At 32.4% G+C, this 13,543-nt stretch overlaps 2 protein-coding genes across 3 annotated transcripts; both read left to right on the forward strand.

Annotated features, from left to right (window-relative positions):
* Positions 1 to 1,619: 1,619 nt before the first annotated feature.
* On the forward strand, positions 1,620 to 3,723 carry LOC149741616 (uncharacterized). Its single transcript, XM_089893855.1, has one exon. The coding sequence runs from the start codon at positions 2,017 to 2,019 to the stop codon at positions 3,178 to 3,180; it is 1,164 nt and encodes a 387-aa protein (XP_089749981.1). The 5' UTR covers positions 1,620 to 2,016; the 3' UTR covers positions 3,181 to 3,723.
* On the forward strand, positions 3,685 to 13,341 carry LOC149741617 (protein RCC2 homolog). Of its 2 annotated transcripts, XM_089893849.1 has the most exons (10): positions 3,692 to 3,919; positions 4,855 to 4,948; positions 5,472 to 5,615; positions 6,413 to 6,598; positions 7,199 to 7,348; positions 9,078 to 9,244; positions 9,666 to 9,846; positions 10,397 to 10,479; positions 11,751 to 11,852; positions 12,236 to 13,341. In XM_089893849.1, exons 1-10 carry the CDS (start codon positions 3,782 to 3,784, stop codon positions 12,416 to 12,418), a joined length of 1,428 nt encoding a protein of 475 aa, XP_089749975.1. In that variant the 5' UTR covers positions 3,692 to 3,781; the 3' UTR covers positions 12,419 to 13,341. The 2 variants fall into 2 exon arrangements, with proteins under 2 accessions (XP_089749976.1, XP_089749975.1); XM_089893850.1 differs by lacking the exon at positions 6,413 to 6,598 and having other exon boundaries at positions 3,685 to 3,919.
* The last annotated feature ends 202 nt before the right edge of the window (positions 13,342 to 13,543 follow it).

Raw genomic sequence — 13,543 nt, forward strand, 5'->3', positions numbered from 1 at the left:
AATACAGACAAGTATGAGTCATAACTATAATTCCTTGTTCATATATTTTATTTGCACGAACGCAAAAATTATACATATAATAAAAAATAATATAATAAACAGTAAATACGTACATTCAAATGTGATGCTTTGAATTTAAATAAAGTCTTCGACTGCCGCACCATTTACTTTATCCTATCCGTACGTAAGTATAGAAACATCGAGAATTTAATTTATTTGTTTCAATTAATACAAAAGGTTTTTTGTTCTTGAAGCCTCTAAGATTAGGGTTTATTCTTTAATACGATGCAGAATTAATAGAAGTACGATGCAGAATTAATAGAAGAGTAAAATGTGGGGAATAGTGACCAAAGATTTAGTGATCTCCTCGTTGTCTGTTCGTTGATCATCGTCGGATACCTGTAGAATATAACTGAAAACACATAGTTAGGCAGTAAACAAATTATTCAGAACAATTGATACAAAACCATTTAACGCCGATACGTTTAGCCTCACTAGGTATTTCCTCAGCAACGCAGTCAAAATGGAGCCATGTCTTGCACTTAGAACACCAACAACAACATGTTATTGCAAAACAAATGTTTAGTTACAAAAACAACTTTTGTTTTTCAAGTTTGAATAAAAAAAGTTAATAAACGGTAAAGTGATATAAGTTATACGAATATTCTTCACAATATTAAACTTTTCCGCATTTATTTATTTCTGTGAATGACATGTACGTTGATTTATGCGCGTATAATTTTTGCGTTCGTGCAAATAAAATATATGAACAAGGAATTATAGTTATGACTCATACTTGTCTGTATTCTGAACCCAAGCCCCCATTTTTTTGAAGAAATTAATGTTTCATTTTGTAGCTAATACGTAGCGCTATAACATATTCCAAGCTGGTGCGTGCGAAAATTCTATTAATATGTTTTTATGACGAATATTAATATTCATAATTAAAAAAAAATTAAAATTAATTATTTTTTTAATGGGAATGATATGCTAGTGACCTACATAGATATGTGCGTAAGTTATATTTTCGCAAAAAAATCGAAAATTTGATATTTATATGATTTGAGTTATGACCATACTTGTTTGTATTCTGAACCCAAGCCCCCATTTTTTTTGAAGAAATTAATGTTTCATTTTGTAGCTAATACGTAGCGCTATAACATATTCCAAGATGGTGCGTGCGAAAATTCTATAAATATGTTTTTATGACGAATATTAATATTCATAATTAAAAAAAAATTAAAATTAATTATTTTTTTAATGGGAAAAATATGTTAGTGACCTACACAGATGTATGCGTGAGTTATATTTTCGCGAATATTTTTAGAAAATTTAATATTCATATGATTTGAGATATTTGACTCATACTTGTCTGTATTCTGAACCCAAGCCCTCATTTTTTTGAAAAAATTAATGCTTCATTTTGTAGCTATTACGTAGCGCTATAACATATTCCAAGCTGGTGCGTGCGAAAATTCTATAAATATGTTTTTATGACGAATATTAATATTCATAATTAAAAAAAAATTAAAATTAATTATTTTTTTAATGGGAATGGTATGTTAGTGACCAACATAGATGTATGCGGAAGTTATATTTTTGCAAAAAAAATTGAAAATTTAATATTTATATGATTTAAGTTATGGTCATACTTTTTAATATTTCATACCCAAGCCCCCATTTTTTTGAAGAAAAAAATGTTTCATTTTGTAGCTATTAAGTAGCGCTACAACATATTTAAAGCTGGTGCGTGCGAAAAATTTATAAATATGTTTTTATGACGAATATTAATATTCATAATTAATATTTTTTCGAATTTTAAATTTTTGATTTCAGAATCGGTACCGCTGGGGTCTAGTTAGTACAGTGTCCAAATTTTAGGTTGGTGGCACCAGTAGAAGGTATCGAAAATGGCCGCTAGAATATCTGTATTCTAGGATCACCTTGGTCTTGAATACGACGAATAATACAACAGGATAAGAAAACATATTTCGGCGTCTGTCTTCAGAAAAAGGTATGGATAACAGCGGAGACAGAAGTAATTATGTTTTGATGAATATGGAAGTGATTTTGGATAAAATCTTATCGTACCTGCCGATTGTACATTTGCTACCGAAACAACGAGTTTGTAAATTTTGGTCAGAATCTGTGCAAAGAATACAAAGACAACGGCGTACCTCTGCCGTAGTATGGCTTAATGCATCTAAAACGTTAAACGATTCTAAAACGGAAAAGAGAAAAAGGTATGATGTAGAATACATGTTTATGGAGTTGCGTGAACGTTGGGTTACGGCTCCAAAAATAATCATTATGACAGTTGATTCTGACGACGAAGATCGGGTCGTGCGTGATCTGATATCCAAAACATTTTGTAAAAGAATCCCACTTTACTGTCAGATTTATGTTTTGAATGCACATTTTCACACAAATGGATCAGCTCCGGAAAAAATGTTAAATGAATTGTTGTCTGATAAACATACACATGCTGATGCAGTTTATTTATTAAACCAATCGGGCAAACAGAAAAAGGAAGTTTTTCAAAAAGAATTTCTTAACTTTATGACAAGCATTAAAGATGTAAAATGCATTTTAATATTTTGCTACCAGAAAATGCTCACTTGGGTTTCCAGAGCACTATGTCCTATCGTTGAAGAATTTACAAAGTCAAATTCGGAATGCGTTGTAATAGGAGGAGCTCTTAGGAAATCTATTAACTTTTCGGCTCCAATTGTTAAATATGGAGACAATAGAAGCCTCAAGTCGTGTGGCTTTTTCGCACTTGGTATCGGAAATAAATCAGCTGTAGCAAATTCTGTTCTTATTCACAGCGATGTTAACACTGTTACCGGCCTTCAAAACCGATTTCTGGATCTACGGAATAGTTTTCCGCAACCTTTAAATTTACCTACTGTACCATCAAAGTCACTGGCCATATTTGTATCTTGCATTGCCAGGGAAGACGAACATGATTGGTATAATGACCTCACAGACCATAGTCCTTGTAACATTGAAAGAACAACCTTACAACAAACATTCAGGAATACACCTTTGCTCTCATTGTATGGGTATGGTGAATTGGGAAAAGATTCGTTTTCAAAGGCAGAGCATGCGACATCAAGTTCGGTTTTTAGGGCTCATTCATGTTCGTTAACTTGTGCTGTGATATACTTTGGAATGTAATTTGTTTTTTTTAATATTTTAAAAACCATATATATATATATAATAGTTAGATGGGGGAAGATGGGACACGTTTAGCACATAATATTCTAATATCCTGATAGTGTTTAAAACAATTAACAACGGTCTATGGGTGTGGAAGTACGGTTTTATAATTCTTTAAATGTTCTTTGTTTACTACACAATTGTACGAGAAAATAAAAAGGTGTCCCATCTTTCCCCACCCTACTGTATAATATATATATATATAAATAGTAAACACTTCATTTTATGAAATGTTACTAAAACTGTGTTGCAGAAATTGAGTTAAACTATGCTGTATTAATTTAAAGGGACAGATATCACAATCACAGCCATTTCTTTTAATGTATAGTTTTTTCTTTTTTGACTCTTGTTTTTACCTATTTGCTATTTCACTTTACTTTATTCACTATTAATTCAAGAATCTTGTAGTGCTTTCATGATTAAGCCTATTGAATTTATTCTTGCACAATTTTTAGTTCTGCATGTTTTATAGAAGCTAAATCTGTTATCACATTTTTACAGCGATATTTGTAAAAAATAGGAAAAATTTTACGCAAGTATTATCTGTAACTGAAAAGTCATGCCAAGAAGAAAGCAAGAACCAAAAAAGGTTGAAGAACCAGAGAGTAAAAGACAAAAAGAAGAAGCTTCATCAGATGAAAATGGGAAAGATAAAATATTAATTGTTCCTTCTGAAGATTCAAAAGAAAACAAAATAGTAAAGTTTATTTATATATCACGGTAGGGTGGGGTAGATGAGACATCTTTTCATTCTTTTTTGTCCCATTTGGTAGAAAACAAAGAACATTTAGTGATTTCTAAATCTGTATCCCCTTGACTCCAATAGAATGTTGTTATTTGTTTAAAAAAAATTTTTGGATATTATGTGCTAAAGGTGTCCCTCTCTCCCACATTACTATTATATAGTTTCTTGTTTTCTATTAATTACCTGGCTTCATCATTTATTCATCCCTTCAAAGGGTTTGGCAGGGTGTTTTATTACACAGGAACAGACCATACAGATTGGTCATACCATATGGTCCCTTGTAAATATGTTGTATGCCTAAGCAATGCAAGGATCACAAACTGTCTTCTTAATTGGCACAATTCCCATTGGAGTCTTCTTTAAAAATGTACTCCTACCAATTTGTTAATAATTAAGATACAGCTTTTCATTACATAAAGGCAAGCTATTTAATTACATTGTGTTTATTCTATAAACAATATTACCCTTTTTGCATGGTAACTTTTATGCGCGTAAGTACTCGCAAAAGCAAAGTTAACACGCATAACGTCATAAGCGTGTTATCTGCTGTAGAAGGTTGGTTGTTACTCGCATTATGCGAGTAATGAAAAGTTTGGTGGAATTGCAGTTTCACTTTTAATTCCTAATCTTTTTTGGGTATTATTTTTACAGTTTTTAGTTGGTAATAGCACCATAAAGTATAACAACTTATTTTATAAACTAGGTTTAACAATATTGCGCTTAAGTAAGCTAACTCAATGTTGATACGCGCATAAACAAATGACCATGCAAAATAACGCGGTTAGCGAGTTATCATATGACGAGTTAATGCGGATCGTTATTCGCATTAACTTTTTACCATGCAAAAAGGGTATATGTTCAATTACATTGTTTTTAATTGATCATAGTTGCTGTCACTACCTGAAGATAGTGGGGAGGTCTTAATATGTGGAGGAACTAACTGGAGTGTTAACAGTAGAAAGAAAGCAAGGAAAGGGGATGGTTAGATTGTGTTTATTTATTATTTGTACTGATTTTTTTCTGTTTCGATTTACATGGCTTTATAAACGATTAAACGGTCGGTTTATTTTTATAGCCAAACACCAGCATTTGTGATGCATTCATGCACTTTCAAACTTAACTTTAACCTACAATTTTTTTTAATTGAAAAAATTAAAAAGGAAATACATATAGACTAAAGAATTAAGCCAGAGTTGCCCAATTAAGACATTAGTTTGTATTTAATTTACAATTTCTTAAGGTAATTTTGTTTAAAAAAAGTATGAAAATGTCCGGAATATTTGTTGATTTTTTTTTAATTTTGCAAATGATTGAGGTCCTATAACCGTAATTGTTAGGAGATAAAGAATTTTGCCAAAGTATATGCACTATAGTAGTGACTGACTAAAAATAGCTGGCAATATTAGATGAATTAAAGTAATTTTAATTTTTAATACACTAAAGTAGTGACTAATACTTGAATTTAATATTACAGTACAATATCTTAAAACTGTTTATTTATCAGAAAAATATGAAAATGTTGGGAAAAATTTGTTCAAGCCTCATCGGTATAAATCGTTGGTTGGAATCAAAGTGAGTCGAGTTATCACGGGATGTTGTTCGAATCATAACTTGATTATCACCAATGAAGGGAACGTTTATTCATGGGGTGAGTAATGTTATTATGTTGATGTTAAGGGCATTATAATGTGCATTGAGCGATACAAGTAAATGTAAACATATCATGCTTAAAAGAACACATTATATTGGGTAGTGCAGAAAAATTTTAATTTAATACAAAAATATACATATATAATATATTATATATATATGTTTTATTTTTATATATATATATTATATAAAGGCTATAAATATTTCTTCATTTTTTTCCTTTAACTTTTTATGGTAAGTTGGTAACTTATTATGTTGCTTTTCCTTTTAAAATATTTAAATTAAATGTGAACTTTTATAGGCCTACTAAAAAACTTCTTCCACATTGGAAAATAATAGTCCACTGGCCACTGTTATAAATTTTACTAAAAAACAGAATTTTCAAACTTTAATATGCTAATTTAAAATTCTATATGGGTGAGGTCCTACCGCAAGGCACCTTATTGGACCTAAGAATTAGACCATGGTTCACTAATTATGTTAAAAATACTGAATTACTATTCTGCTGTTACTGCTAACAGAACAATATGTAATATATTTTTCACTTACTATACTCTCGCTATGAAAATTTAGCATTATTTTATTAAAGCCAACATTTTACCCAAAGCCACAAGATATTGTTTGTATCTTTTGTATAATTTCAGTTATTTCCTTAGTATTCACATTTGCTTATAGACGGCTATGTTTTTTGAACAGTAAGCAAATCGTTAGTGCTACACTTTTGCCTCAATGTTTTATATATAAAATTGACTCTGATCTTAAGTTAAGTTGTTATCAGTAAATTAATAAATTTAGGTCGAAACGAATGTGGCCAACTTGGCCACGGTAATAGAGTTAGATACGATTCTCCTAAACCTATCGATTCATTGCAATCATACAAAGTGGTGAATGGAGCAACAGGGAAAAACCACACGCTGTGTTTGACTGAAAATGGCGATGTGTTCGCTTTTGGGGATAATGCTCAAGGCCAACTTGGTTTAGGTAAGTTTGTTTTTTTTCTTTTTTTTAGATGGGAAATTAAATTGTAAATAATGGTTTAGTTTAAACACATTGTCAGCTTATGGAAGATAATGTGTGTATCTTTTTACTTTTTAATATTTCATCTATGCACTGGTTAATAGGTAGTTTGCTTCCGTTATCAGAATTCAAAGGACGCTAATGGGCTTTCCAATTTGCAAGCCATACAGAAGTTAAATATCTTATAAATTGTAATCGCCTAAGCTGGCATAAGGTTAATGAAATAAAACGTCCAAATACCCGGATTGTGTTTTAAACAATTAACAACGGTCTATGGGAGTCTTGGGGAAGCGGTTTTTATATTTATTTGAACATTCTTTGTTAGCTACCTTATGGGACAAGAAAATAGAACGAAAAGGTGTCCCATCTTCCCCCATCCTACTATGTTATTCCAGAACCTATAACTTCTAGCTTTAAGCAATATTTTTAATATCAACATTCATTCATTCATTCATTCAACCTATTTTTCCAGGTAATCTGAACACAAATGTACCAACTTCTAGCTTTAAGCAACATTTTTAATATCAATTATCAAATTCATTCATTTAACACATTTTTTTCCAGGTAATCTGAGCACAAACGTACCAAGCCCAACCCATATAGCTTACAAAGGAAACCCCATAGTAGATGTATCATGTGGTGGGGAGTTTAGTGTTATACTGGATTGTGAAGGTTATGTTTACTCCTTTGGTTGCCCAGAGTATGGCCAGCTAGGTAACTAATTATATAAATATATTTTCAGGATTGTAAAAGCTGTAAATCCGGACGGTGATTGTTTAATTTTATTTAAAATCCGGACGTGTTATGTTTTACGTGCGTCTGTCACCCAAGCTACCAAATCTTGTTATAAAGCGTATTACTAACCATCACCACAGTCTAGTTCGGGCGCCTGTGCGATAGAAACGGTTGTTAAAGCTGCGATCTAATATTTTATGTTCGTCGCGTGTTCGTAATTATCAGCTAACGAATTCGCTCGAGTAACAAACATTGCCGTGCTGCAATTTGGTCATTTTGCGCTTAATTTTTACGTCACATGTCTTATTGCAACATAACTATTAACTATGACGTTTCATTACGTAACAATCGGGACGAATGTGCCCACTGTCCAACCAACCACGAGATCGAAACATCGTGTATGATGTGTATGAGCGTCACATTTTTACGCTCTGCGCCGGCGTAGGAAATAAAGGAAGACGCATGCGGTAGCATACATTTAACACTTATCAACCGAAGCAATCGTTGTGAATTTATTCTCGTGAAAAATGACGTAATGAAACTCTGGTTCTCGTGCGGTGCCAACAAACGATGTTTTTTGGCTTCTGTCCAAGCTCGGCCGGGAAGATACTTTGTAATAATGTATTACAATTTGCGTTGGTTCCAATTTACTGATAGCGTCGCTCCTCGCTCTTATATTTGCACCAATTAAAAATCACATACACGCAATATACCTGCATTCAAAGTTTAAACTATTCTTGGTTGCTGGCTTAAAATATGTCGGGAATAAAACAATTATACGAAATATAGAAGCACATAAACCACAATTGTTTTCTTAAATTTTAATAGTTTATCAAAGGCATTATGACGTAATCATCGTTACATTTTTAATCCACGATGAACGTGCGTAAAACTTTTCATTTGTTTCTGCCGATTTGATACGTCGTTTTAATAAATGTAATATCATTTTAAATTCACCACATAAAGGTTCCTTGTGACATGATTTGTGTCAAAATTAGTATAGTGGGTGTTAGGAAAATGCAATTTTTTTAATATTTGCACGAACCGTTCCGTCATTTTAGCTATTCGCGGTGTTCTCGCAGGGTAACCGATGCGGTTAAAATAGAGCGCACGTTTATGCCGTCAATAATTACTGAACTAAGAAACCAAAGAGTATATTGTTGGCCGAACGTAAGAAAGTTAATTTTAATATAAATAGGATTTATTTATATTAAAAAAATCCGGACATTTTTCGACGATCCGGACGGTGACATTATCACTGAAAAAGGGGTATTTTTACAATCCTGATTTATATATTATAGATATGTGTAATATTTTAAAAAGTACTTTGGTTTTGAAATTTGTAATTAATTTTACGTTATGTGGATCTATATACTTTTTTAATTACTTCTGGTTTAGGAGTGCATAAAAAAGTTAAAAAAAACACAGTATCTAAAATATATACTTTAATAAATGTATCTTCTGGTTTGCACAAAAAAAGTAAAAAAAAAACAGTTTATAGAAATTACAGAAAAAGAAAAGAGTAAAAACTTATAAAGTTGAGAAAAATTAAAAAGTTGAGAAAACAACATTTTAAACTAATTAGCATAATTTTGAATTATGTCATTTTGCTGCACTAAAGAAATCCTTAAAATTATAAAACACGTCTTGATTTTGCCTATATATACCTTTAAGTAAACAATTCAATTATAACATTGATAATTTGCAGGAAACAACACTGATGGAAAATATTTTGCTTCTGGAAACAAGATGGCGTTCGATAACGTGAAGAATGCTTTCCGTATTCCATTGTGGGTGGAAAAGTTAAAGGGGGGGCAAGTTCTGCCTTTGAATGATGTGAAAATAACGAGCATTTCTTGCGGAAATAATCATGTGGTGAGTGAGATGTAACTTACTTTATCCTCATGTGGCCGAAAAATGACGGTCGTTAAACACGGGTGTTCTGTTTCATACACCTTGTGCCAGCTTACGAATTACCAAGTATGTTACTTTGTGGGAGATTTTTTTATGTAAGGCTGATAATCTGGTTAACCTATTAGTGACCACTGGGTTGGAGCAATTGTTGTTAAGTGTTTTGCCCAAGGACACATACGCCCACAATCAGTGGCGCAGCCAGAAAAAATAAGGGTGGGGGTTTTATTCGAAGAATTTTTTAAATTTTTCTTTTTTAATTAATTTTTTTTTTGGTTTAAAAGGGGGGATCGCGACACCCTAAACCCCCCTGGCTGCGCCACTGTCCACAATGGCATCGAAGAGCCTTGAACCCATTACCATTCAATCAAAACTTTTACTCTAGGTGGCATTAGACTCCAAAAAGCGGGTGTTCACGTGGGGTTTTGGTGGGTATGGTCGGCTGGGTCACTCGGAACAAAAAGACGAACATACCCCTCGTTTACTGACTGTGTTCGAACGAGCGGGACGAGGTGCTGTGCAAGTTTACGCCGGATATTCTTTCTCTATTGCATTGAATGAAATGGGTAGGAGTTATTTCATATTACATTTTAGCATTGTAATACTAATTTTTAAAGAAGTAATTAATTCAAGGCTTAATCTGTTAAATTTCATCTGCCTATTTATTTGTATTTTATGCATGGTTTAAATAGCATTAATTAAACTTAATAACATAGATTATTCAATTAGGCTCGAGCACTTGAAATTTATATACAGTAAGGTGGGGGAAGATGGGACACCTTATCATTCTATTTTCTCGTCCCATTTGGTATTAAACAAAAACATTTAAAGAATTAGTAAACTATATGCTCACCACTCCCACAAACTGTTGTTAGTTGTTTAAAACAAGATCAGGATATTTGGATATTATGCTCTACAGGTGTTCCATCTTCCCCCATCTTACTATAAAAAAATAACGGCTTAAAATATAAACATCCAAGTTAAAACTATATTAATTTATAAATGCAACCGTATTTACATAATGCTCACTACCTAATACTTTATCATACATTTGAGCTATCATCATATAAGCAGTACCACTTATATGTGGAAATTATTATTATATCAAATTTCCAGGCTCTACTATGTTCTGGGGTCTACAAGGCAGCATCAGTAGTCGTGAAACAACCATGTATCCAAAACCGCTTCCAGATTTGCAGGTAATGAAGCAAGAAATTAGCTAATAGTAATAATAATTATATAGTAGGGTGGGGGAAGATGCAGGTGCATATCCAGAAATTTAAAAAAGGGGGGGTCCGAAAGTTTTTGCTTAAAAAATGGACGCGTATAAAATGTAATGTGCTCGATAAAAACATACCCTGACTAACTAACCGTGACTCCCCCTTGGATACGCCCCTGGGTAGATAGGACACCTTTTCATTCTATTTTCTCTTCCTATTTAATAGTGAACAAAAAGCATTCAATGGATTATAATACTGTATCCTCACGACTCCCATAGACCCTCAATAATTGTTTAAAACACAATCAGGATGTTTGGATATTAAGCCGACAGATGTCCCAGCTTCCCCCCTACTATAATAACAAAGTTTACCCCTACAGAACAAAAAATAAGTTTATTATACCAATGTTTAATTTTTTTACACTAACATTTTAAATAAATTGAATGTAATTTAATAAATTTACTTATGTTTGCATGGTGGAAAGATACAGTTCTTTATAACACGGATGTTTTATTTCATACACCTCTTTTGCTGCCTGTACATATGTAACTTTGTGTTTCAATATTTTTTATATTTTTTTGTTTTTTAATGTATAAGTGACAATTTAAACAACCCATAACACTGGGTTGTAGCAATTGGCGTTAAGTGTCTTACCCAAGGACTCATACGCCCACAATGGTAGCAGCGTCAAACCTGGAACCCAGACCCTCTGGGCAAAAAAGCTACGCAAAGTTTTATATTAAACTGTGCCTGCAGCAGAACATAATAACAACAATGAGTTAAATTTGTTTTACTTTGGTTCTGCCTGATGGCCTGTCTGTAGTTGTTAAACAGGAAATCCTACATTACAACTTCCCTCATTCTACTAGAGTAGTATGAACGTAACTTACTTTATCCTGGAGTGGCCGGAAAACGGCAGTTGTTAAACACAGGTGTTTTATTTCATACCCCCCGTGCCAGCTTACGAGTTACCAAGTATGTTACTTTTTGGGTAAAACTAAATATTTTTTTGTATGACTGGTAATTTGGACAACCCATTGGTGAGTACTAAATTGGAGCAATTGCTGTTAAAAGTGTCTCACCCAAGGACACACACGCCCACATGGTAGCAACGACGAGTCTTGAACCCATTACCTCTGTATTAGAGGCATGCCTGCTGAACAACTATGCTATGGCACTTAGCAAATTTCACTGCTTACCAGTTACCATAACATGCTGCTACACTTGTTTAACAAAATAATGTTTTACAGGGTTGGGAAATACGAAGTATTGGCTGTGGTTATCGTCATACTGTTGTTGCTGCAGATGAAAGCGTTATAGTATGGGGAACGGGAACCTCAAATGGAGAATTGGTAATTCACAAATTAATACTCATTTTTTTTTAAATTATATATATATGTTTTTTTTAAGTTATGTTTTGTATAAAATATAGGCTCCTAACTGTACACAAGGGAAATGGTTTTAGCGTTTTTTAAATATTTATATTGTTTTTTTTAAACCACAATATGCTGTAACAAAATTAATATTATGTGGTTGGGTAGTTTTTTTTAATTTTTTTTTATGTAAACTATAGCCTGCTGTAGCATCATTCCCCATCATTAAAACAAAACAAAGTACCTTTATTTTAGTATATTTACACCTGTTATTTTATTTTTGTTACGATTACAAACACACGGGTAATTAGTATTGTAAGTCGTATTTTTCTGTGGATTTCAATTTTTATTGAAATTAACAGGGGTTGGGTGAATCTCGCAAATCGAGCGCAAATCCTGATCTAATGAAAAGTGCAAGCAATCTTTTTATTCAGCGTGTATCATGTGGGCAAACACACACACTAATGATAGCCAGAAATAAAGATGAAAAAGACCAAGCTGCTCTAGATGAAATACCACTGTATGACCCAAAACATTGTCCATGAATTTTGAGGGAAATTAAGTTACTAAAATGATAGTTCAAAAAATGCTTTAACATAAATACAGAAGCAATTTGATAAGTCTGTACTACTTGTTTCTAGCTTCAAATATTTGAACTAAATGTAAATAACTAGAAATTTTCAATTCGTAGGAATTTTCAATTTCTAGTTTGATTTTTTACCTTGTCTGTTTTTGAACTTCATCTCAACTATTAAATTTACAAATGAAAAATCTTTAAAATACCGGTCATTAAAAATTTGTGGGTGTAATTTGTTTGCAACTTTGTCTGTCTTGTTTTTTGTTTGACTGCCCAGCTAAACTAAAAAGCTAAAAAAGTTTACTGCCCAGCTAAGTAATTCCAATCATCATAATTATTTTTTGTTGTTTGCTGCAAAAATCTTTTTTTTTGTAACTTCTGTGTTTTGAACTAAACTTCAGTGCATTTGTAAACCAGGGATGGTTTTCTCAGCTACCGACTAAACTCGTCGCCGCCTAAATCGTCGGACTAAAATTAACTTCTGTAATAATAAGTAATGCATAGAAATTTAGTCGGTCAACTATAAAAACGTGGTAACCAATAGTAACCGGCGAAAGACTAACTTAAGTTGGTAGCCGAGAAAACCGTCCAGAAGTACTATATGTCGTGTCAAAATTGGCTGCAGTTACTTTCTGAGCTATGCACACTTGTCGATGAACTTTTTAACATTCTGATTAGATCACTGCATGCCTTAAGTTCAACTACTAAAACAGCTTTTGATACGATTACCTCACTGGCAACTGTGATTGCTTTTTTTTGGCGAGCGTCCATTCCATGTGATATCTAAAATGTGGTTTGGTTAAAATCAGCCACGCCAAAACCATTCTGTTCTTTATTGTTTTCTTTATTGTAAAAATACACACTTGATAATAAACGGTACTAGAGTGTCAATTGTGATGATTAGATTATTTTTTTAATGTATTTAGTTAATTGGAACTTTTTTTAGTGTTTTTGGTTTTATAAACCACCAACAGTTTGTGTGCAATATGTAAGTCTATTTAATAAAATAAATAAAAATACTAAAACATTGAATTTAATTAATTTTTTTAATTTTGTGCATGAAACAGCAGTTCTTGAAAGTTAATAGAAACTG

Source organism: Ciona robusta, chromosome 1, assembly GCF_009617815.1.
Source record: "Ciona robusta chromosome 1, ASM961781v2".
In the NCBI taxonomy this organism is placed as follows: Eukaryota; Metazoa; Chordata; class Ascidiacea; order Phlebobranchia; family Cionidae; genus Ciona; species Ciona robusta.

Excerpts from the sequence above, each read along its gene's own strand:
- LOC149741617 (XM_089893849.1), top strand. The coding sequence starts at position 3,782 with ATGCCAAGAAGAAAGCAAGAACCAAAAAAGGTTGAAGAACCAGAGAGT. Across the intron at positions 6,599-7,198 it reads TCAAGGCCAACTTGGTTTAG|GTAATCTGAGCACAAACGTA; the intron begins GTAAGTTTGTTT and ends ATTTTTTTCCAG. Across the intron at positions 10,480-11,750 it reads AACCGCTTCCAGATTTGCAG|GGTTGGGAAATACGAAGTAT; the intron begins GTAATGAAGCAA and ends AATGTTTTACAG.
- LOC149741616 (XM_089893855.1), top strand. The coding sequence starts at position 2,017 with ATGGATAACAGCGGAGACAGAAGTAATTATGTTTTGATGAATATGGAA.